This window comes from Pangasianodon hypophthalmus, chromosome 16 (genome assembly GCF_027358585.1).
Source record: "Pangasianodon hypophthalmus isolate fPanHyp1 chromosome 16, fPanHyp1.pri, whole genome shotgun sequence".
Taxonomy (NCBI): Eukaryota; Metazoa; Chordata; class Actinopteri; order Siluriformes; family Pangasiidae; genus Pangasianodon; species Pangasianodon hypophthalmus.
Window position 1 is genome coordinate 10,010,308 of NC_069725.1, and position 24,027 is coordinate 10,034,334.

At 38.0% G+C, this 24,027-nt stretch overlaps 1 protein-coding gene and 1 long non-coding RNA gene across 7 annotated transcripts in view; one reads left to right on the forward strand and one right to left on the reverse strand.

Annotated features, from left to right (window-relative positions):
* The first annotated feature begins 1,286 nt into the window (after positions 1–1,286).
* Positions 1,287–3,666, forward strand: LOC117599238 (uncharacterized). Its single transcript, XR_004579703.2, has 2 exons — positions 1,287–1,521; positions 2,128–3,666. It is a non-coding gene; the product is annotated as an uncharacterized LOC117599238 (long non-coding RNA).
* Positions 1,585–24,027, reverse strand: part of arhgef10lb (Rho guanine nucleotide exchange factor (GEF) 10-like b) — a 37,445-nt gene continuing 15,002 nt past the window's right edge. For 4 of the 6 annotated variants that reach the window (XM_053240862.1, XM_026920341.3, XM_053240861.1 and 1 more), the window contains 17 exons: positions 23,896–24,012; positions 23,633–23,725; positions 21,656–21,826; positions 20,265–20,410; positions 20,085–20,126; positions 19,548–19,720; positions 14,827–14,942; positions 14,544–14,671; positions 13,934–14,034; positions 13,709–13,830; positions 9,147–9,233; positions 7,807–8,018; positions 7,512–7,669; positions 5,555–5,697; positions 4,130–4,301; positions 2,751–2,870; positions 1,585–2,674 (listed from right to left, as the gene is read on the reverse strand). In XM_053240862.1, the coding sequence (XP_053096837.1) occupies positions 2,124–2,674; positions 2,751–2,870; positions 4,130–4,301; positions 5,555–5,697; positions 7,512–7,669; positions 7,807–8,018; positions 9,147–9,233; positions 13,709–13,830; positions 13,934–14,034; positions 14,544–14,671; positions 14,827–14,942; positions 19,548–19,720; positions 20,085–20,126; positions 20,265–20,410; positions 21,656–21,826; positions 23,633–23,725; positions 23,896–24,012 (2,652 nt within the window). In that variant the 3' untranslated portion in view covers positions 1,585–2,123. The remainder of the gene's footprint in view (positions 2,675–2,750; positions 2,871–4,129; positions 4,302–5,554; positions 5,698–7,511; positions 7,670–7,806; positions 8,019–9,146; positions 9,234–13,708; positions 13,831–13,933; positions 14,035–14,543; positions 14,672–14,826; positions 14,943–19,547; positions 19,721–20,084; positions 20,127–20,264; positions 20,411–21,655; positions 21,827–23,632; positions 23,726–23,895; positions 24,013–24,027) is intronic. The other 2 variants (XM_053240859.1, XM_053240860.1) reach the window with 2 other exon arrangements.

The following is a 24,027-nucleotide window of genomic DNA, read 5'->3' on the forward strand; positions in this document are numbered from 1 at the left end:
GCACAAGTCCAAACAGCCATGTTTCAAAATCTAGCGAAAAGCCTTCCTACAAGAGAAAAGGAGACCAACTCTGCATTAATGCCCATGGTTTTGTTTGCTCCAAGCAACAAATTCAGAGATATTCAGAGAATCCAAATTTGTCCTATACATAATTTGGAGGACAAGTCCCTAAAAATAAAATGAAATACATGTCACGTGTCTAAAATTGTTAGATTATTACTGAAACAAATTAGGCCTAACCAGGGTGCCTTTTGTGTGTAGCTGAAAGAAAACCTTCAATTCATTCTTGCTTGAGAATTGATTCACCTGATTCACTTAAAAGAGTCATTCAGTGCAAACGGCGCCTTAGAGCTCGCACACCAGTGTTCTTTCCCACAACCAAGCACAGCTGGCCTAATAGAGTCTGAATGGCAAATAAATTATAACTGCTTTTTGAGACCCAGTGCTCTTTTTCTAGAGTCCCTTTGGGTCATAAACCTTAATATAGTCACTGAAATGTGACATTTGACATGAGGCTTGAACATCTAATTACTATAAAGAGATTTGTATATACAGTATCTCTCTAGGAACAGCAACTAAGTCATGTTCTTGTATGTCATGATAAACACATATGATTAAAGAAGAGCATATACAGTAGTTCTTGAATGCATGGAATGAATATAAACTGAAAGTGTTTTTCTCAACTTGGTGCAAGCAAGCAAACCAAGTGTTGGGAATCAGATTGGCTTTACTCTGGCGAGTCCTGCTGAGTTGAAAGCATGTGAAAAAAAGAGATTTCCTGACACAAAGAAAAAACAGTACTTACTGCTGCACTATAAATATTCTGTTTTCTTTGCTCATGGTCCTAACAGACCCGGAACACATCTTCAAATAGAAGACTTCAACTAGCATGAAATATTTATTTATTGTTATATTTTAGACTCAGCACCTTAGGATCAGTATGCTTCCTTCCTTCCTTCTTGTACCACATTTCTGACTTTGTGAAGCTGAAATTATATTGTTCAAAATTTTAAATTTTCTTTTTTTTGTACAGCATGTGCCCTGTACCCAATTTCAAAACCCATGATGATCAATCAAAACCACTGATGAACAAATCAACACTTCACACAAAAGTTCACCCAGAATACCACAAGGCAGGGATTATCACAGAAGCCGGTCTGACTGAATTTAAACCCAAGTGCCATTACTTATTACGCTGCTGTAATTTCAGGAGACATCGTGTCTGGCTGACAGCTGTGCTGGAACATCTAAGATCAGCTTTGACACACCATCTCGGAGGTATACAGTATGATTTGGTTTCCTTGTCACGTTGACTTTGAGTCACGGCGAGCATGCGTGAGCCGCTGTGTGAGCTGCTTCACACTGCGTCTGCTGATATGTTCATTGAGAGGGCTGCCTGTAGAGATAAGAGGCTGAAAATGGGCAAGGCGTAAACAGCTTCAGACCTAAAGCTGCAAACAACTGCATCTCAAACCCATGTTGCTGTGTTCAAAAATAAAACAAAAGGGGTTTTGGCACCACGTGAGTATTAAAAATGACCTGTATTAAAGATCAGATTTGAAATAAATTATACAAAGATACAGATTTTTAAATTATCATAAACACATTTATTTCTTCTTTTTTAAACAAAGTGACACAGTGTGAAATAAGTACCACCAATATTTAGTACCTAAACCAAGTGAAAAATCCTTTGCGCTCATTCACATTCTGGACAAATGGGGGTGAAAAAATAGCAATTGAAATAGAACAACTCGAAGATGTTGACATTTACTTCATTCTCTGTATAGCTTCTGGATACGTCCATTGCAGGACTACATTCAGAAAATACACTTTTTCATTATGCGTAAAGATTAGATGAGTCACAACTCTTTTAAATATATTCACAACGACTTCTGCTTTCCATCTAGAACAACAACATGCAGCTTGGGCATATAATTACATGTAGTCATTTTGACATTTTGAAATGTGTTTCTTTTTTGATGTTGCTGAAAAATCTATATATTTAAGATGTGCGCTATAACGGTGTAGATGTTGAAGCTAGATGATGAAGTGGACTATTGTCCTTTGGTCTATTTGCCTCTCTCCGATAGCCTGTCTTGCTGAAGCGTCTTTTGGTCATTGTTTCAGACCGTCAGTGGGAGCTGCCAGACCATAAGTGTAGTCTCATTGGCTCCAGAGGAAGTAGAAGAGGAGGAGCCAGCCGCATTGAGTCTGCGGAATCCTCTTCCTCCTGATATAACGGCGAATGACATGACCCTTTCTCTCCGTGTTCCATCTTTTGTGGAAGGTCCTGGTCCCCTGACCCAAACCTCGGGGTCATCACTCAGCTCATAGATAGAACCATCCTCCGTAGTGTGCTCCAGAGACTCCTGGGAGGAATTGGATACCTCTTCAGGCTGAGCGGTCAGAAGCTTGCCAGGGAGCTGGGAGGTGGAGCGGAGGTGGTATTGAAGCAGCACCCCTTTGGGTTTGGCTTCTTTCTGAGACAAACCTTCTATCTGCTGCTGTTGTAGTGATTCCTGAGATGAGTGGCTCAGGTCTTCTCCTCCACTACCTGAATCAGTCCCATCAGCCAGAGAGTCCCGCTTCAACAGGTCAGGGGACAAAGTACTGGACGTGGCCACAAGGATGTCCACAGGGCCGCTGTGAGCGTTGAGCGAGGTCATCGCTTTGCCTGGAGAAGACAGAGAGGATTGAAGTGAGATTACATTCAGACTTATTAACACCAGGCTGAGCTCATGGATACTCACCTGTTATTTTCGGGATGCCCTCCAGCTTAGGCACTGGCAGGGTGATGATCATACCCTGGGCCGTGCCCACCCACAGGAGACCCTGGCAGATGAGCAGGCTAGTGACACACACAGTCTGACCTTTAAGAGAACAAACGGCTACGGTGTCATTGCGGTGGTTTTTTTTTCACCTTTATTTTTATTCAGTTTTGCATCCATTTCAAGAGAAACACAGGTAAGGTAGAGAAAAAAAGACTAAGGGAAAAAGGGTGGGGGGACAATGTCTGTCTAGAACTTAATCTTCCATTTTTACAGACACTACATCAAGAAGCTCAGAAATAGTGATCATATTACATACATCAAGAATCACAAAGGGTAACATAGCACATCAAGACTCCCTCATTTCTAAATTTCGTTTACAATTTCAATCCATTGCATTTTTGTTGGGGGTTCCTGTTGCATCCACCTTCTTGTTATGGCCTTTTTACTAGCTACCAGTAGTATTTTAAGTAAGTATTTATTATTTTTCCCCACTAGTTGAAGCACTTTACCGAGGTAAAGGTACAACCATGAAAGCACAATTATAATTCCAAATATATCCTCTATTACTTTTCTATTATCTCCCTCCAGTACAATTCAATTATTGGGCATCCCCAAAATATATGGAAGTGGTCAGCCATGTGGGCGCCACACTGTCGCCAGCATAGCCCCTGAATATGCCGTTTATCTAGTAGTGCTTTTCTTTTAGAGGTATAGAAAAACCTGACCAGACATTTCCAGTTGAAGTCGTTGCAGTGTTTTAAAAGTCTGCCATCAACTGTAAGGAACAGATTGTTAAAGGTTTTAATCAGATCTGCAATGTGGTAATAGTGGAATGTTTTAGTTAACCTTTCTATATTGACATTTAAATATAAAATGCAGGCATTTCTCTATGGCATGATACGTGTGATTTAAATTTTGTCACAGTTCATGGGTCCCTGGTTTAATCCTGAGCTCGGGTTAGTGTTTGTGTGGAATTTTGAAAGCTCTCTGTGTTCATGTAGGTTTCCTCAAGTCCTCCAGTTTCCTCTGACTTCCCAAATCATGCAAGTAGGTAGACTGGCTAGGCAAAATGTGAATGTGTGTGTGTGTATGATGCCCGTCGATGCACCACAACCCTGACCAGAATAAACAGTTGCTGAAGAATGATGAAACCACTAAAATTTGAGTTTGAATGGTATATAATCTACATAACATATTATTTGATTTAACTGAAATTAAATTTGGTTTTGTTTAAGCTCCAAAACTCGATATACAATTTTAAAGTAAATCCCAGAGGCACAAATTTTCTGCAATATTTTTCCTGCTCATTGAGAGAGAGAGCTGGGATTATTTGGCTATTATATACTGTACCAACTTGCCTGGACTCAGATATGCAGAGCGTGTTGAGATGTTGATCTCCTGCAGGTGCTCCAGAGTTTCGGTGTGGAAGAGCCGAAGTGACGAGCCCTCTGAGAACGCCATCCACACTCCTCCACCAGCTCGCACCATGTGTGTCACACTCACCATGGGGTCTGGGTGTGCGTCGAAGCTCTGACAACCAAAAGAGCCACAGGTTTAAGGAGAAGGTGAGCAAAGAGAAAGTTTCATGAAAGAATGGGCAGGAATATGGCAAAGGGAGAGACAAGCAAAAGAAAGCAACAGTAAAATCTTACAAAGAACGCAATGGCGTAACACTACTTAAAAGAAAAGGAAAGTCATTTCTATATGCAAAAACTTTAAGCTGACCACATCTGGCTGGCATTAGATACTCACATACACAAAAATAGTTTGCCCTTAAATATTTACATCAACTACTGAAAAATTAAATAAAATGTAATAAAATGAAAGAAAAAAAACAGTTTGCTAATATATTAATTCTAATATGATTTTAGTACTATGCTATGTAAATTTCATATCATCTCTATTAACCATTAAAAATTATAGAATATTTTTACATATGTGCAAAATAATTAAGAGTAATTTAGATGATTTGAAAAGGACTAAGAAAACTATACAGCATCAACAATCAACAAATTTGTCAAAGCAAAAATGAATAAACTCAGTGCTTTATATTTGCAATCTCATGCCACATACTATGACCAGAAATATGTAAAAATGTATAATTATGGGATGTTAACATTTCATACTTTGTGTTGTTCCAAAAGACACAGAATAAAACATCTAGAATATCTTTAGTGTCTGGCTTATTATTGAACCCTCTGAGCGATAGTGAGTACCCAGAGAGGTTCTCATCTTCAGCTGAGTACAATTTCCAACTGCTGGAGCCAAATATATTCCTGCGATTAAGCGTCAGGATGAGGGAGGGAGAGGAGAGTTGCTTGCAGCAAATTTCTGAGGATGGCTCAGCTGTCAGAAGTGATCAAAGGCTGGCATGCAAACATGCTGTTGGACTTCTACAAGAGGATACCTTTTATCTACTTCCTAGGATGCTCTATTATCATGTAGCTCACACAGAGAAAGCAGGATATGTCTCGAAACATATATATAAAATCTTCATTTTCAGACGCGATTCAACCCTGCTCCAGTACAGACTTTGATCTACAGAGGCAGATCTCTTGCTTTGTTGTTTACACCTGTCAAAAAAAGGTCTCTAGGAACGGGTGCAGAGATGAGAGTGCTGAGAAGGTGCAGATCTTTGAACAATGTTTTCATTTCAACGACGAAGGCATCAAGACAAATGTCACATTTAGCAGGTTTCACTGTCTACCGGTATATTTGTGTTTAAAATTGATTTTTCTCTTTTTCCCCTACATGCAGCTCGTTTAAGCATTGACAGTGTTTACCTTTGTGGTGAGATTATAGCCGTCAATCACAGCTACTTGGTTTGCACAACTAGCCCACACACATTCATCTATATTGAGGAGTTTGAGCACAGGCGCATATCCGATCACAAGCAGTCTGCCGGAGTCTGGATCCCACAGAGCTTCTGTGAGACATGGGAGAAATAGTTTTTCTATAAATTTTTAATAAATGAAGCACAAAAAGTCATTTTGTTATATTCCTTTCTGCATAATAAGAGGTAGTCTCAGTAGTCAATCTATACAGTTAAGTTAAAGGTTTATATCACTTATAGTTTTTGAAGGAAACATTAATTTTTTCAGTTAATATACAACAAAAATAATATAAAAATATATATATAAAAAAAGTGGGTGTATCCTGTAACAAGGCAACAATGAAAAATATAAGACAAACACAGCAGAAATTCTAGCCCTCATTCATCAAGCTGGAAATGAACAAAATTATTCGTAAATCATCCCCAGGAGTGTTACCAAAACGTTTGTAAATCTAGCAGGAATTTTTGGTTCAGTTTGGCCTACAAAAACATTTATACACCACTTTACCAAAAGACCGTTACATGAGGCCTGTTGTTTTAAAAGAAAGTTTTGTCATGACCCTTTCCATCTCTAGACGTTATTTGAATATGGCACTTGACATCAAGCAGAGTTATAACAGAAATATTTTTAAAAATTAAATACTAGAACAGAGATCATTCTAAATTATAGGATATAAAAAGGATTGGAGGCAGGTATAAAGGGTGGATATAGAATAGTTATGTCATTTTTATACAACAGTTAGTTCCGGTCCACTAATTTGATTGGTTGAGCGGTAATCCAAGAGAGCCTATATTTCCCATAACCCCACTGGGATGTTTCACTGTGTGTATCACTCCACTCGTCTGTGTTCACCACATAAAATTCCACTTCCTAGTTGGAAACTGTTACTACAGTAGTGTTAGTGACATCATCAGCAAACATGGCAATCGATAATTTTCAGGAATAAACTTTTGGCTTAAAATATGAAAGCTCGTCAGATGAAGATGAAAAGGAAGAAGGGAAGCCAGTTTTACCACGAGCACCTTTAATGGGAATGTACAAATCAATGTGTGCTAGCTAGCCAGCTAGGCAACGTGCTATGCAGTGAATGTGGCTTTTTCGGGATCTATTTCTGCTAGCGGAGCAAAAATAAACAGAACATTTGGCCATATTGTGTCTGAAATATTACTTACTGAAATGTTACTTAATTATTGAAAAAGGGAGATCTCTCTCAAGGTTTCTTCCTCATGTCACCTCAGGGAGTTTTTCATTGCCACCGTTGCCTCTGGCTTGTTCATTAGGTATAATTTTATAAATTTAAAATTTATATCCAGAATTTATATATTTCTGTAAAGCTGCTTTGTGACAATGTCCACTGTTAAAGCCACTATACAAATAAAATTGAATTGAATTGATTTAATATCTTAACATACACTATTTGACCATTTTGTTCCTTATAATAATGAATATCTGTAAAATATACGATTATATACACAACATTACATATTTCACATATAGAATATTACATAACTTGTTAATATAATTTAAATTTCTTTGTCAAACTTTTGTACTTGTCTGTAATTTTAAGTAAGTACATAAGAAGTTTGCCAAACACTCCTACAAAATGGTGAACTGATGGCAGCACAGTTGTACAGAGCGTGCAGAGAAATTTAATTCAAGGCAAATAAATCATTCGAGCCATATGGTGCGAGTTTGAATAATCAGCGGAGGAAACATGTCCAAACACTAGGATAATTAAAGAGATTTGCACAGCATGTGTTATGCCATATTCTGTTTTTATTGACTATCCACTGAGTTTTGAGTTGTTGCTCCCTATGAAATGTTATGCTTTATTTTTTCTCCCTACATAACGTTAAATTGGCATCAATTCCCACATTTTAGATATATCTTGGAAGAAAGTTCTTACCCTCAGTCTTTCTGCTATAAACTGCAACTTTGCCATTAGTCAGTCCAGCAAAGAGGAAGTTGTCTGTGTGTGTTAGGCTCAGAACAGGACAACCTTCTGGGTTTTGGAAGGTCAGGAGGCACTGGGCAGCAGTATCCACACTGCCATAAACTAGGATACTGTAATTAAACACACACACACACACACACACACACATTTCACATTTATTCCCTCTCCTAGAAAGCTACTAGAAATGTTATACATATTTTATTAGGACAAACCCAAACACATCATTTAATCTCAGAGTTGGACTCACTTGCCATCTTGTAACCCCACACAGATGGTGTTCCCAATTCTGGCAGTTCCTTCAGATGCTTGTCCTTCATTTTCTTCAGCGCTGGCCTCCATTACATATTCGATGCTCAGGGCAGGGGAGGCCAGAAGGAAACTCTTCACTGAGCGTGGAGTGGGTCTATTCAGGGAGAAGATCTCCACCTGTCCATATGATTCATCTCCACCACTGGCCACCTGTGCAGACCCGAGAGAAAAGTGTGCATATGTGTAAGACATGATGGAATGAGACCGGTAGACAGACAGAGGTAGCAAGGATAAAAGTGTGGCATAGTAACAATTAAAGTGCTGCACATTAATGAATCATTTTGTAAGGTATGGTGATAAGCAGGATGCATCTGAATCTGGGAATTAATAATCAATAATAATCAGAAGTCCATGGCAGGGATTACAATGCAGACGGTCATAAGAATGATCAGTAATACAGAATAACAAACAAGGCTCAATATGGGGAAAACCAGAGCTGGTGTCTAAAGTTTCAGAGAATTAGTCTCAGAAGTCTACATAAGACCAAAAATTTTTTTGTTAAAAGCTAAGAGTAAAAATATTTTATCAGGAGCTCCCAAGTGGTGCAACAGGAAAGCGCTCGCCCTATCGTTGGGAGATCACAGGATAGAATTCTGATGAAGCCAGAGCCATTGACGGAGCATAACTGGCCGTGCTCTCTGGACGGGAGGGTTGGCAAAATCTCACTCCACTGTCAATCACAGCAACACTAGCCAGTTTTGGGCCTCTGTAATATGTATGCAGAAGAGGGTAGATAGTGTATTCCTTCGAGCGTGTTACGCTACCCTGTGTTGTAGCATGATCAGCACTTAGAAACATTTCAAAAAGCAGTTCAATCATCTCAAAGAAAGCACATATTATCCTTCACCCTCCCTGGAAAAGGTTAATTTTGGGGGAAAATAGTGTTTTTTATAAAAGAAAGAATAAGAAATAAATTGTAAGCGTTAAGTACAACAGTGGCATTGTCGTAAATCATAAATAGAAGTGGATATCCACAAAGCAAAATTATACCAGTGATGAAATCCAACTTATATTTATGAAAGATAGACTTTTTTCTAAGAGAATTAAGCCATGCTTTGGTTTTGCAAGGTATTATTATTATTATTATTATGTGAATAAATATCTTAAAAGCAGAGATGCATCATACAAGAGTTGATTAGCTGAAGTTTAAATTAGCTCTTGAAGCTTGTTGCACAAATAAGCATTTAAATGGTTCTGATTATTAAAAAGAATAACATGAACATGAGCTGCACTGTGATGACTAAAGATGACGCTGTGGTGTAATGGAGACATGCTCACCCAAAGATAGCCCTGAGGCAGAGAGGTACTGGCTGCGGAGAAACCCAGCAGAGCACATTGGACTGGATTGTGAAGGGCCGTCTGGAGCTGTGGAGTAAGAGGAGACTTACATCATTACACGTTACTTACGAGACTTACACATTACATATCCAAGGCCGGTCTATAATATCAGTGCAGCACAGCAGAAAGTGCAATCGAAACACAATTATGCATTTATAAATAGCATCATCAGAGGTACTCATCTAAATAAATACTCTGCTAAAGGTTGAAGTACAGCTTCACTGAAGTTGAAGCAAAAAAGTATAAACAAAACATGGAAGAAAAAGTACAAGAAGACCACATCTGTCTCAAAATCACACACTAATCTTAACCGTTGATAGTAAATTAGTGCCCCTTTTACCAAGGAATCAAAGAACGTGGGAAAACATTAGCTATGGCTAAATAACAACAGCTTTATTGCTAATCTCTCAAACGTTTGCTATTATGATAATACAAACTAGTTGAATGCTAATAGCTAGTTGTCACAATACAAACTGCCTTGAATAAGTAAAGTGTACAGATAGATCACATCGATGGGTATTAATTCGCATTAAAATTTATATTTGTTGGATTTGAAGCTGTCTGATGCTTAAAAATCACCATGTGAATAATAATTATAGAGAAATGTAGTGTTTAAAAATGCAGTGAACAGAAAGTAGAGATTTTTCTTTTGAAATCAAGTAAGTAAAAGTTAAAAGTATTAGATGAAAGAAAAACTCAAGGAAAGTAAGAAAGACCAGAAGTCACTGGACTTTGTTACTTCCCACCTCTGAGCATCATTAAGGTTGGATGTGCAGTTTGAAAAGTTTAAAAGCGTGCAATGGATCTGGATAACTTATTCGTTTTAGGCTTCTGTTTATTTTTCTGGTCCAGAAATCAGTCTCGTCCTGAGCTGGAACAAAGCCAATCAATTCTGCCACTTTTCTTAGAAAGGAACTCACAGCATATGCAGTATTCTCAGCTCAAAGGAAAGGGAATGATGTTTTCAAGGGAATAATGCCAGTGTTTTCACTGAAATTTCAATTGATATCGAAGGCAGTGTAAAGCTCAGATATTACAAACTGCTCCTTTAAAATGTTTTTAAATATCAAAAAATGAGTAAGAACAAGAAGGGACAAATTAAACTCGGATGCTAATATATATGACATAACTTCACATTTCTTGTATGTAACATATTATCACTTGCGTATGTGAAAAAGGAAAAATCCCTGCTAACACTAGGCTGATCTTAATTAACACAACATGTAAACATAGTAAAAATGCCTGCTGTAAGACAGCCCAGTGATGATTCTATCATAAAATGTGATTATAAATAGATCCAGCTTCATTGTTGTAGGAAAAAATACAGACAATCTATTCTTTGCATTGCTGGATTCCAGCGCTTGTATGAAGTGCAGGCATGTTGTTATGCGAGTGTGCGCACTTACACTGGACCCTGCTGAGTGTGCACTGTGGCTCTCTGATGTACGGTACAACAGCCAACATACAGGCTTCTTTCCATCTGAATTAGCTCAGTAGGAGCCGCATTAATCTAGAATTATCTTCAGGGCCTGTTCTTTCTGTTTTCCTTTCTATGAAAATGTCATGCAGGATTATTTAATATGTGCATTAATTAGCCAGTTAGAACTATTTATATTAAGGCTTGATTTAAGGCACGCTCACGTTCCATCTGAATGTGATGAAATGCTGCAGTTATGCCACTTCCAGTCAGTTTGAAGTCTTACTAGCAGTTTTTTTTTTTCCTTTTGTGATTAGATTTACTTCTGCGCAAACCCAAAAGCTAGCACGAGAGAGCTAAGAACATTGAATTACCTGTCAGTGAGAAGAGCCCCCCCTTTCCTATAACCTACTTTAGCTTTCTACTCCACTGCATCTTGATTGCTTTACTCGGAAGTGGGGGTAGAGGTTATGTTACAATGGTGAAGACACAGTCATGTTCACTTTTCAGGCATTTTCTTACACTGTCTCTGCCAGAGCCTGGATAAACAGCCACTTTTTTGCTTGTGTCTCCTCACACTAAACTGCTGAATGCACATTCAGAGCACGGTGAAGTTTTACACTCAGCGATGAATTCAATTCCTCTTGATCCACTCTATCAACTGAGGACTTGTACCGTGTAATCGCAGCCCTATGTCTACAAGTCATATGTCATTAATTTCTATTCCTTATGGACTTTGATTTTTCTGGCAGACAGTAGTAGTTTTCTCCATTATTTGTATTCTGTTTAATCTTTGGCTTGTAACATGCTCTAATTCTCCATGCTGAGCTGCCAGGCCTGGAGAGCAAGACATCGGGGAGTTTGACCAAGGTGAAATAAGCTATAAATTACAGGCTGCTACACACAAAAGACTGTCAGGGCATACCAATTGTACCTCGATGTGTATGTCTTATTAATTTTCCTTCCCTATAGCACCCCTAGGCACAAATTTGACTTAAATCACCAAAATAATACTCAATATCTTTTCAGTCCAACTACTTTTGGCTCACTATACAATATACCTATACACTTACCCTGGCTTTATCTTAAGAAAAAAACATTACTTATCACTTACCTAATCGCTTTCCTAATCACTACCTACTGCATCTGTAGTGCAATTACCACAGACAAGAACTGACTTGTTGCTCTATTTTGGGAAAAGACCACAAGTCCATTGTCTTGAAACTCACTTATAATGGAATTCTAAGGGCAGTTGTTATAGCAGTCAATAAATGTTTACACAAGACATACGTTTTTTTTTTAATCAACTTCATGAATTCTTTAGTCAAAGTTTTGTATTTTGCACCTCACTGAAAGGTGATGACCAGAATCATTTTTCACTTTTTTTTTTAGTTAGCTAACACTCCATAACAGCACCTTTCAATTCAATAGCTGCCCTTATACTTCCATTATATATTGATATCGAGTTGAGATAGATACAGTAAACAGAGATTATGCTGAAAAACACTGCAGGACTCCATTAAGTGTTTTTCAGTGCTATTAGAATGGGCATAATACAAGAATGTACGTGAAATGTCAAGAGAACAAAATAAAATGAAAACATTATTGATCTATAATAATGTGATTTAAGGACCTAGGGGTGTATTCCTAGTTGAGTAACATATGTGTAGTGAGGAGTTAATGACAAAATTATGCACATTGGTATTCAGACCTCAGATGTCATTACAAACTTAAGTTGTATGAGATTTGCACATGCAGGCAGAGCTTGCTGAACACAAAGACATATCTGAGTTATGCTCAATTCTGACCTTTAACTTGAGTAAATATGGACTCAAGCGAGGAGCAATATTAAGTCACTGGCTGACAGTTTGATGTAACCACAATATGCTGAAATTCATCTTCTAGGCATCGTAAATACATTTAAAAGCTATGAAATGCCATTTGAGGCAATATTAAATACATAAACGTGTTAGTAATTAATCATACTGTCCCTGTAAAGTCTACAGAAAGGGTTATTTCACATGGAAGAGATTGGAGAATCTTAATCAGAGACATTGCGTATCCCTGTAGTTCATTTACTACATTAAGTACATTTACTACACCAACTACATTTACTTAAAGTGAGCAGTAAGCAGACCAAATGCATGCTTGGTCAGCTTATCCTTCCGCACACTTTCTTTACAGGAGAACATCGACTTATTTCGACAAATAAAATAATGAATTTAAGAGTGATAAAACACCCTATATCCCACACACACATTATGATTTCATGACCTCAATTTAGTATGTCTGGCCATATCAAGGTATATATATAAAATGTACACACAGAATGTGTTTCCCAAACCTTCATACAGACATCTACATTTTTCTCCTAACACACATGTAACATACCATCAAGGAAAATGAAAACCAGGTTTGTTCCAAGCAGATAGAGAGCAAAAATGTGGACTGTCTATGGGGCTTGAAGACCAGTTTTTGGAAAATAGTCCTACAGGAACTCTGTACCTTTAATTACCAAAAGCAAAATCTTCACAGTTAGCCAAATAGCAGTGTCAGAGAGGACAGATGAAACCTAAGAGCTCCTAAGTACCTCTGGGGCTGTGTCACATGGTTTTTGTGAGAGGGAGTGTGGATTCATGATCTCATTATGCAGATTCTAGGAACCCGAGTCCCATTCTCTTCAGTAGAAAATTTTAGGTAATTCACCAATTTTTTTTTAGATTAACTTTATTTTTTTCCTTTTCATGAATAAAGCGAGCTCGAGGTCATTTTTGTTATTGCTAAACTGTCATGATAGATTTTTCATTGATTTTCTAATGAGACAAAACAACTTTGTTTCAGATATAATCACCCAACTGATGACTGATCCCCAGCCAGAGCAGGGGAGACAGGGGAAGGGTGAAGTGTAAAACTTTTCGAACCATTGACAATAGATATCTACTAAATGTACTATATGTACTATTTTGGTCTACTCTATATACACACTTTGACTTTTTATATCATAGTGCTGTGTTCTTTTCTACATTCTACTACCACAAGGACCATGGAGTACAAGTAATTTAAAGAGTTCCATGTTGGGTCTCACCTTCAGATCTTGAGCTTTTGGAGAGAACACAGGCACACGACAAGCCAGGAGTGGACACCAGAATGGTGGCTTAGTCTTCTCATCATCCTCTGCACACACCCAACCAGGCATGTTCTCTTCCCCTACACACACAGCAAGAGGTGTTGTACATCCAATAGGACTAAATCCAGGGGAAGAATGTAGACACGTTTTGACATCTACTACCTCTTTCTGATATCTACTTACTTTGAGCGACTTTAGCAAGATGCAAGCGATTGACCCATGAGATTTTACTGATTGGGCTGGGAGTATTGAAAACCACTGTGAAACTGACTGGACGCCCAGACCTGCAAAAAACATGTGCAAACACATACAAATTCCATAAGGAATTCAACACAAGCTGTCAATAAAACAGTCACATTACTGAAACTCTAAGCTCCAATAATAATTTTTGACAGCATTTATAAAAGCGCTTTAATATAAAGACATCACTAATAGGCCTATGTGCTCTCAAAGAGAATAAGCAAACAGCACAAGGAACAAGTGTTAGTGCTTAAACCATCACACTTTGCGATGGCACTTGGGTGATTAATAACCAGCTGTTCTAAAATCTGTTCCCAACAAAGTCCTATTGCCAAGCTAAGCTCAGCCCAGTCCATTTGGCTGTATGAGCAGGCAACATCGAGAGCAGCTGCTGCACCAGAACAAATCCACAAAGCAGAAGCCCTCTGGTAATCATTCCCAATAACTGAAAAGCGCTTTAAATCGATTAACAGAATGAATGTGTGGCCTAGAGCAAGCCTGCCCACATTCAAAGGCAATTTGCCAGCCTGTTCCAGTTCTCTTCACTACTCACTTGTCAGGCTTGCCGGGCACCATTAGCCGCAAACGACACTTGTTGGCACACTGGATCTCACCCTCTTTGATGCGGATGAGCCTCTGCAGAGCCAGGCACCAGTCCTGCCCCACTGTTGTGTTAAGATTCTGCACACACACACACACACACACACATACACACATATACGATGCTGGTAACATATCACTTAACTAATCTCCAGATACACAGGAACTAAAAGAGAAAGTTACTGAGACTTATTATTCAATGCTGAGATATTGCTTCTTTTGATATAAAGTTATACCTGATAGGACCCCTGCAGAGTACCCACTAGGAGTGTGACCTCTTCCACTACTGAGAGGTCATGCTGGAGCTCCTGCAGTTCCTGGTACAGTTTGGGTGGCCCCAGAAACAGCTTGCCTAAAACAAACACTACTTTATCGTCCACTTCATTATCACTTCATAAAGAGCAGTTTATGTTATGTTCTAATCCTACAACAGCATTGGTTCTCATAGAGCAGGGGATCGCCAACATTCCCCAACATTAATTTCAAATAAAACAAAATAAGGATATTCTAAGGTTATTGGATTCCTTATGTGCTCTGAATTCACTAGCTTACAGTTCATTTGCTGTAACATTAACGATTGGCCAACTGCTAAGGTACTAACTCCTCTCAAGGTAAGAAAAAGAAAAACAAACATGTCAGTTATTGGCAGAGCCTTAGGTGTTCAACAACAATCCCAACACCAACACCAAGCTCTAGATAATTCACGATCTGCCTTATAATTAAAAACATGGCTGCACTGACCGTGATAAAATGGTTGATTATGATTCATTTATGTGCATGGTGATAATGGTACTTGGCATACATCTGTATGGTTTCCTCATGCTATGTTACACTGTTGGCTGAAAAGCAGGGAGAATGTGCATGTACACTTTATTAGGAACACCTGTACATTAATCTAATCAGCCAATTATGTGGCAACAGCGCAATGCAAAAAAGTCATGCAGATACACGTCAAGAGCTTAAGTCAATGTTCACATTAAACATCAGAATGAAGAAAACATGTGATCTCTGGGATTTTGATCATGGCATGAATGTTGGTACTAGCAGGACTGATTTGAGTATTTCAGAAACTGCTGATCTCCTGCGAATTTCACCCAAAACAGTCTCTAGAGTTCACAAAGAATGGTGCAAAAAACTAAAAACATTCTGTGAGTGACAGTTCTGTGGGTGGAAACACCTTGTTGATAAGAGAGGTCAGAGGAAAAGGGCCAGATTGGTTTAAGGTGCCAGCAAGGCTATAGTAACTCAAACAGTGTGTAAAAGTGGTGAGCAGAAAAGCATCTCATAATGCACAAAACATCGAACCTTAAGGTGGATGGGCTCATCTAGTCAGCCAAGAACAGGAATCTGAGGCTATCATGGGCACAGGCTCACATACACTGAGCAGTTAAAGATTAGGAAAAAAATCACCCGTTTTTTTTTTTTTTCCAGGCTTCAACAGGTTCAGTGAGCTTGTCTGCATTATAGCCTTAGATTCCACCTCAAGATTTGATGTGTTTTGCATGCTGAGATGCTTTTCTGCTCACAATAGTTGTAAAGAGTGATTATTTGAGTTACTGTACACTTTCTGTCAGCTCAAACCAATCTGGTCATTCTCGTCTGATCTCTCTCATCAACAATGTGTTTCAGTCTGCAGACTCTCAAGGATGGTTTTTTTTTTTTTTTTTTCATTTTTTGCAACATTCTGTGTAAACTCTAGAGACTGCTGTGTGTGAAATTCCCAGGAGATCAGCAGTTTATGAAATACTCAAAACAGCCCATTTAATACCAACAACCATGCCATGATTAAAGTCACAGAGATCACACTTTTTCTTCAGTCTGATGTTTGATATGAACATTATCTAAAGCTCTTGACCTGTATCTGCATGATTTTTTGCATTGTGCAGGTGTTCCTAATAAAGTGGAGGGTGAGTGTATATCAAGTTATGCTGCTGTGCAATGAGGCAGGATATAACTGCTTAAGGACTCGTCAGCATGGAGGTGCTAAGATCTGAATTCACAACCTTCCTCAAAGGCTTAACCATTGAGACACCACTTCTCACAACTAGCTTCCATTTATTCAACCACCTCTAATATTGAATTAATTCACACTGCTTTACTAAACTGAAGTTTTTAGTAGCAAATAAACTTGAACTCAAATAAAGAGTTGAAAATAAAGGGCTAAAATAAAAGGCACTAAAATGAACCACTAATTTTTACATCAACACACAGAGAATCTTTCTCACTCCTGCCTAAAATGTAAAATATCCCAATATGCATTGTATTTTCTTGTATTTTACTGTAAACGAACACGCTGCTATAATTGCCCAATTGTTTACAATACAGTCCTGTGAAATAATAAACAGTATTATGCTGTACAACAAAACTTTAAATTTACAACATTTTTCACAGATTATTATTGGCAGAAAGTTTCTCTCTCAATACAGTTTACTTCACATTCAACTCTACTTCTGTAGCCAGCACAAAAACCCAATAGGTCCATGTCCTGATGAACGAGAACCTGTAGTATAGTCAACAGCATGTTCCACTAGAATAGTATGTTTTTCTTAATTGATGAAAGTTGAAATGCACTATGAAAGACAGTACATCTAGTAATCTAATCTAGTAATATGTAAAAACTAATCTAGTAATATGTAAACAGCTCAATCTAAGGTAAATAAAAAAAGTTTCAAAGGACATAAGGTCAACTGAGCATTAGGCCATTGCTGCCCTCTGAGATTGGGTATGTGTGCTCACTCTGAGAGACAAATGCTATATTGAGCCCTACAGAAATCCTTTGGACTGTATTTTTTATTCCTCCAAACAAAATAAATAATAAAAAAAGGAGGATCATATGAGTAGCAATATAGATTTATTGAGTTCTTCTAGCCTGGCATGTGGGAAAGCTGTAGTCTGAATAGTTGGAGGCGATGAAAGTGTGAGATTGTTCATTCAGTGTTTTGAAATACTAACCAGGACGTGGCTGTTTTTTTCTTATAGACCATACAATAAAAAAAAACAATATAATAAAGAGATAAATCATTGTTCTCATGGAAAGAACAATCATAGATGAAATTTACAGATATAGATTTTTACCATTGGAATTATAAGGTTCTATTTTTTTGGTAACGGTAAGGTTACTCAAGTATACTCACATTAAGGTAGTTTTAAACCCTCAAACTCCTAGCTTATTTATCAGTTACTCATCCTAAAGTATATTGTATAGATGCCACAGCCATCCATAGCCAGGAGTCCAAGAGAGCTAAACTGGCCATGCTCTCTGGGTGAGAGAGATGGCATACTCTGTCTCTCACTTGTCAATCACAGTGTTATTAGCCAATTCTGAGTATCTATGAGCTTATATATGCAGAAGAGGGCAGACAACCTCAGTACCTGAGCAAACTTCACATAGTACCTAGGTGTATTTTTGGTCTATTATGATTCACCATGCCTGCTTCCATCAACAGGTGCAGGCTCTTTATTAGTGCCTAGAATAATGAAGACTACAGCAGTTATGGAACAGCCTTCTGATTCGTATTCGGGACCCAGATACCGTCTCAGTCTTTAAGTCTAGGCGGAAAACCTATTTGTTTAGTCAAGCTTTTTCTTAATAGTGTTTTTCTTAGGCAAAGGCACAAATCAAGAGGGTTCATGGGCATAGGAAGTTTTAATAACCTGGGATGTTTAGCCCCTCCCACTCTCACAGGTTCACTCAAGTTTGTTGACAGTGGAGTGGCGGTCCTCTTTATGTCCCAAGCTGCCCTCATGCCTGTGTTACCTTCTGGCTCTTCCTTTTAATTATGCTGCCATAGCTAGTCCTGCTGGAGTCCTTGCTTGCACTCTGCATACTTAATAATCTGTTCTCACTATTTCCTCCCTCTCTCTCTCTCTCTCTCTCTCTCTGTTGAGCTACACATTACTCGTGCATCCTGATGATATGCCAGTGATCGTGACTCCTTCTGCCCTCCAGACCTGCCTGATCCATCTTGATGCATTCCTCTGCTTGGAGCTTCCTTCAATTGAGAGTCATTTGCTGCTGCTGAGGATGGCCCCACATGGATTGCCTAAAATTTGGCTTAAGATTGCTGTTGATGGTACCACATGGATACCCTAAAGTTATCCATCTTCATTCATTATTCATTGGATAACTTTAATGGATACTCTAGATTTAAAGCTAAAACTCTAATTAAATAAAAAAAAAGACCCTGACTTTAATACTGCTGAACCTTTTCAAAACACTTAGTACTGTTTAACTTTAGAGTATGCAGTTGTGAAAAAGTAATGACTCATAATTGCACTGTCTGATGACACCCAGAAGAGGATGGGTTTTCTTTTGAGTCTGGTTCCTCTCAAGGTTTCTTCCTCTTGTCATATCAGTTGTTTTTTTTTTTTTTTGCCTCTGTCACCTTGGGCTTGCTCATTAGTGATCTAAATCTAAATCCTTATCCAGATTTCTGTAAAGCTGCTTTATGACAATGCCCATTGTTAAAAGTCCTATATAAATAAAATAAAATTTAATGAAATTGGAAAGTGCCTTCCTCAGAGTGTGTTACACTGCCTTGTGATGCAGTTTGGGCAGCAGTTCGAAAATGAGCACAGGTACAAGAGTGCTTATAAACTAATTAACTGAAAAAGAATTACATATCCATTCTCACTGTTTTATTGTTTTAGATTTTGTGTGTTTCTGACTGAAAAAGGTGATTGTCAAAAGATTGTTACTGTCGGCTACAGCCACTAAACTAAACTAAAAAGAAGAGCCTAAAGTTAAATGAGCCCCAACCTCCTTTAAAACATTTATACCGTCTGATATATGATAATTAATCTACCTGTCAAACTATAGAAATTAAGAAACAATAAAAGTTTATACTACAAAAGGGTAATAAAAAAGATTACTTTAGTACCAAGATCTTGCACTGTCAAATTATTACGCTTCAATTCTTTCTCACTGGTTAGATATTATCTAAGAAACCGTTCTGACCTTGTGAGTTGGCAGAGCTGAGACGTTTGGATCCACTCGACTGGTAAACACTGTCGTGGTTCTGTGAGTTCTCCTGACCCACCTCCACCACCTGAACCTGCTGCAGAGGAGCTGTCCACTTCACCATGTACTTTGGGCCAGCAGGAACCAGGCTGCTGATATCCGGAAGCCCCCTTATTGAAGACAAAAATCATAATTTTATTAAAGACTGTGACAGAACAAAGCTGTGCTTTTGGTTTGTTATAATGCATGATCAGAGAGAAGAATCACAGGCAGTAAAATGAACTGTTGTGATCTGGAATTGATCTGGGTGGGGGGTGGCAGTGGTGTTGTAATCAAAAGAAATTGCTACTTTCCCTTGAATTCCCATCTACCTTCCCTTGAATTTTTCCATCATGTGTGATCTTCATTGAGGTTAGATAATTGAGGGTGAATAGCACACATTTTGCAGTGAAAAGATAATAATTGGATTATGTTTGAAATGCTATAACATTCATTATCAGTTAATTTATAATTTAGCAGGCTTGAAAATGTTACCTTGTTTCATTAATGAAGTAATCAATGCCCCTTTCAATGAATCTAGACCATCATTAAATGGAAGATAAAAGGGATATAAACCACAAAACCACAACGCTTTAAGATCTGAGAAGATGAAGGATTTGTTGAGTGCACAGATAATGCACAGTGCACAGAAAGCAAACTGTGAACCTGACTTACTTGAGATTGATGTTTGCACAGATGAGTATGTCGTTGAGGAGGAACACCTTGCGCTCCTTGGACTTGAGAACCTGCCCCTTGTCCCCATACACTGTCTCGATCAGGGTTTCACACAGAATCAGCTGCTTCTGATCTGAGTTCAGCTGCTGCGGACACACATTATATTAAATTCTCAAACCTGACTGGTCAAGTGTTGATAAATTTTCTACAACACCTACTGGCTGCAATAAAAATCACATATCTACAGTATATTAATGCACTTAAGTCAGTACAGGCTTTTTGCCATGGAAGAGTCCTCAAAACAGAGGACTTTGCACGTTAGAGTTTTTTATAAACATTACGAGCTGCATTTTTGTGTAATTAACTTCAAGAGAGAGAAAAAAACAGAGGCTGTTGAGGGAATAATTGTTGATAGCTGCTATAGCATAAGTAATACTAACATTCCACAGCATTAAATGTAATTATAAACAGATAAAAAGTACAACATACTGTTTTTTATTAATAGGAAATTGTAATCATTGGCAAATAGCTGTGGTATGAGAGGAATAAAACACTTTGAGAAGTGCTGCTATCGGAATATGATCAACTTCAGGGTGGTAACGGCCCTCTGGGTTGCATCACAAAACCCTATGATCGATGATTTATCTATAACAGCACTTGCAGAAGTGCTTTATTCCTTATTAACAACCTAACACATAAAATCTAACAGCACTTTTACACCACAGTATTTTTAAACTAGAATAGCATTATACTAAAACACTCGGTTTTCCTTTCTGTGATTCCAGTAATGTATACAAATGCCACTGCTTTATTCTACACACTCAACCAAAGCGGGTGAAGATGAATTGCTATCACCTCAGGGGATCTACAAGGCTATTTAACTTTAGATCATTCACATCAGAAGGCTGGGTGGAAACGTTTTTTTTTTTCCCCTCTCCACTGTGAGGCTGATGGCAGATACCGGAGCACCCTCTAGTGATAATCATCATAAAAGGCTTCATTTACAGGCCAAAGACAGATACGAGAGCCCAAACTGCAGCAGTGCATGACCCAAATCATCAGTCATAACCGCTCACAGTGAGAGTCAAACATCTGCAGTGCTGGTTAAAAAACAGGCTCCATTGCTTTTGAGCCAGGAATGAATAGAAATCAGTAAAAAGTTTAATATCACCGAAATGGATTTATTGGTCTTGGTAAGTCTAGTTAGCTACAATAATTTTTTTTTAAATGCCTCATCTTTGCATTATATAAAAAAAATAATAACTGCAAAATATTTCATCTTATTCTCTGCATCTGCTAAATGGAGTAGCAGTAACAAGACTTAGAGTGGGTTGCTGAGCAACTGTGACATGTGCCTAGCAGAGAAATGGGAGTGTGTTTTGGTGTGTGACCTTGCTGAGGGCACGATCACTGTTGCTGCGTGTTAGTTGCTGGATCTCAGAGAGCTGTTCTGCTAGACGCTTCTGCTCATTCAGCTTCTCGGCTAAGGTCTCCAGCTCAGTCAGAGCCAGCTGCAGTGGCAGCCTATCCTGGTGCCCAGACGGCGTGTTCTTCAGCATGTCCTAGACAAACACACACGCATGAGTTACTGTTAAAGACCTCTGATACAGCCATATAGCCTGCACACTAGGGCTGGGCAAGAGGCAATATAACATTGATATTGTCATAAATATCACAGGAAACATGATTTCTTTTTCTTTTCTTTTTTTACTGTTCTAGAAGCAGACACTTAAATCTACAATTGTAAAATGTTTTCTTTCTTTTCAGTGTTAATTTAGTTTTGTACACATTAAATAAGTGTGTAGTCAAATCAAATTAAAGATGTATTTTTTTTAAATGCAGCATTACTGTTTACAGCACAAAAGCAGTGTGTTGTCAGGAGATCATAAGTTTGTTTCCACATGATTAGCCCTGCTCTCTGGAACGGATGCTCTCTCCCCTACCAATTAGAGCAAGAGTAGCCAATCTTGGGCATCTGTGTGCTCATGTATGCGGAAGAGGACAATTAGCGCTTTCTTCTGAGTCTTTTGAGAAAGATCATGTTAACCTTCGGGTACAAAACTACAAACACAGTGTAAAGAATGTCTATGGAACAATTGAGGTGATGTGGTCATTTTTAAATATTTATTTATTAATTAATATTTAATACTTATTAATTAATTAGTTGAATTAATTCATTTGTGGATGCAAGACAATATATCGAGGCCAGAAGTTATTTCTTATAATATTTCAAGGCCACGAATGAAGTATCTTAGGCCACAAATTTTGTGTAATTTGAGCCCACGACTTAATATGTTATGGGAATATCATACTTAATAGATGTCCTGCAGTTAATTATTTGAATGGAACAGGTGAGCAGGTGAGCTTTGAGAATTTGCTTAAGGTGACGCAGGATAATGGTACATCCATGTCACAACACCAGAGACTCCAGTATGTACTGTATTTATGCATCATTCCAAGATTGAAGTAAAGTGTTATATTATCAATCATCCCTATGCTTAGGTTCCTGCGATATTCATTTCATTCATTATTGTACATTCATTTCATTCATAATTGTACATTCATTTCATTCATTATTGTACATTCATTTTAATGTACAATAGTTGCCACAAGTTAAGTACATTGTGGCCATAAAATTGATTGTGAGAGGTCATTCATGATCTTAATGTATTCATTTGTGGTTATGAGAAGCTTAACTCATGGTCTCAATATATTAATTTATTGCCAGACCAATTTATTGAAAAAAAAACAGCCACCAATGTCACCTCAGTAACTGTAAATGTCCGATTATTGTAGCATTTTTCCAATATTTTAATGATTTTACATCATGCATTTTGATACTATTCTTAGATCAGTATCAGTGTCAAAATTTTCGAATTGTGAAATCTGATTTTCATGTAATTCCCTTTAAACATTACATTATATGCCAGTGAGGAAGTCCTGCACTTTGCTGACTTCACCTTATCGAATGATCTTGAAATACTAAAGAATCATCCTGGACTGTCCGGTGATGCTGTTCTATATTCAGCCATGGTTTTTAAAATTAAAATTGAAAGATTAGAGATCATTAGATATAATTAATGCATGCTGATATGGGAAAGATGATTATGAAGTAGCAGTCAGCTAGACAACATGATAAGATATGCTGCCATCCACTATGCAGACTGTAAGTCTGTGGTTTATAATGTTGTGGATTTCCTTCTCTGTTCCACTTTCTCTGAGGCAATTCCATTTAGATGTAAACTGAGAACTCCAGGTTTTATCTAACCATATCTAAAAGCAATAACAATATATTCGTATATTATATTCATATGTGTGCATGTGTGCGCATACAGTATGTGTATGTGTGTATGTGAAGTAGCGCTAACCTGTAAAAGGAGTATAAACTGAGGGAAACGTTGGATTGGCTTCACCATCAGGCCATAAAGGGTGATCCTGTCTGTGCTGACAGCCTGCCTTTTCTAAGATTCAAAGTAACATGTGAGCAGGTCAGATACAACAGTGCCTCTTGTTATATTTAAATTAAAATGCAGCTCACAATCACTGAAAGTAGTACACATCAAGCAGCAGATGCAAGAAGCTATTTGTACCTAGTCTTTAAATAAAAACCAGTAAAACCAGCAGAACGTACTTTAAGAAATTCCAGAAAAGCAGGCTTGGACATGCAGGCTTTTTTGATGAGAGCCATTGCATTTGTGAAGTTGTTGACATAATCGCTGTATACATCCAGAACCATTGATTTTGAAAACTGAAAGGGATACAG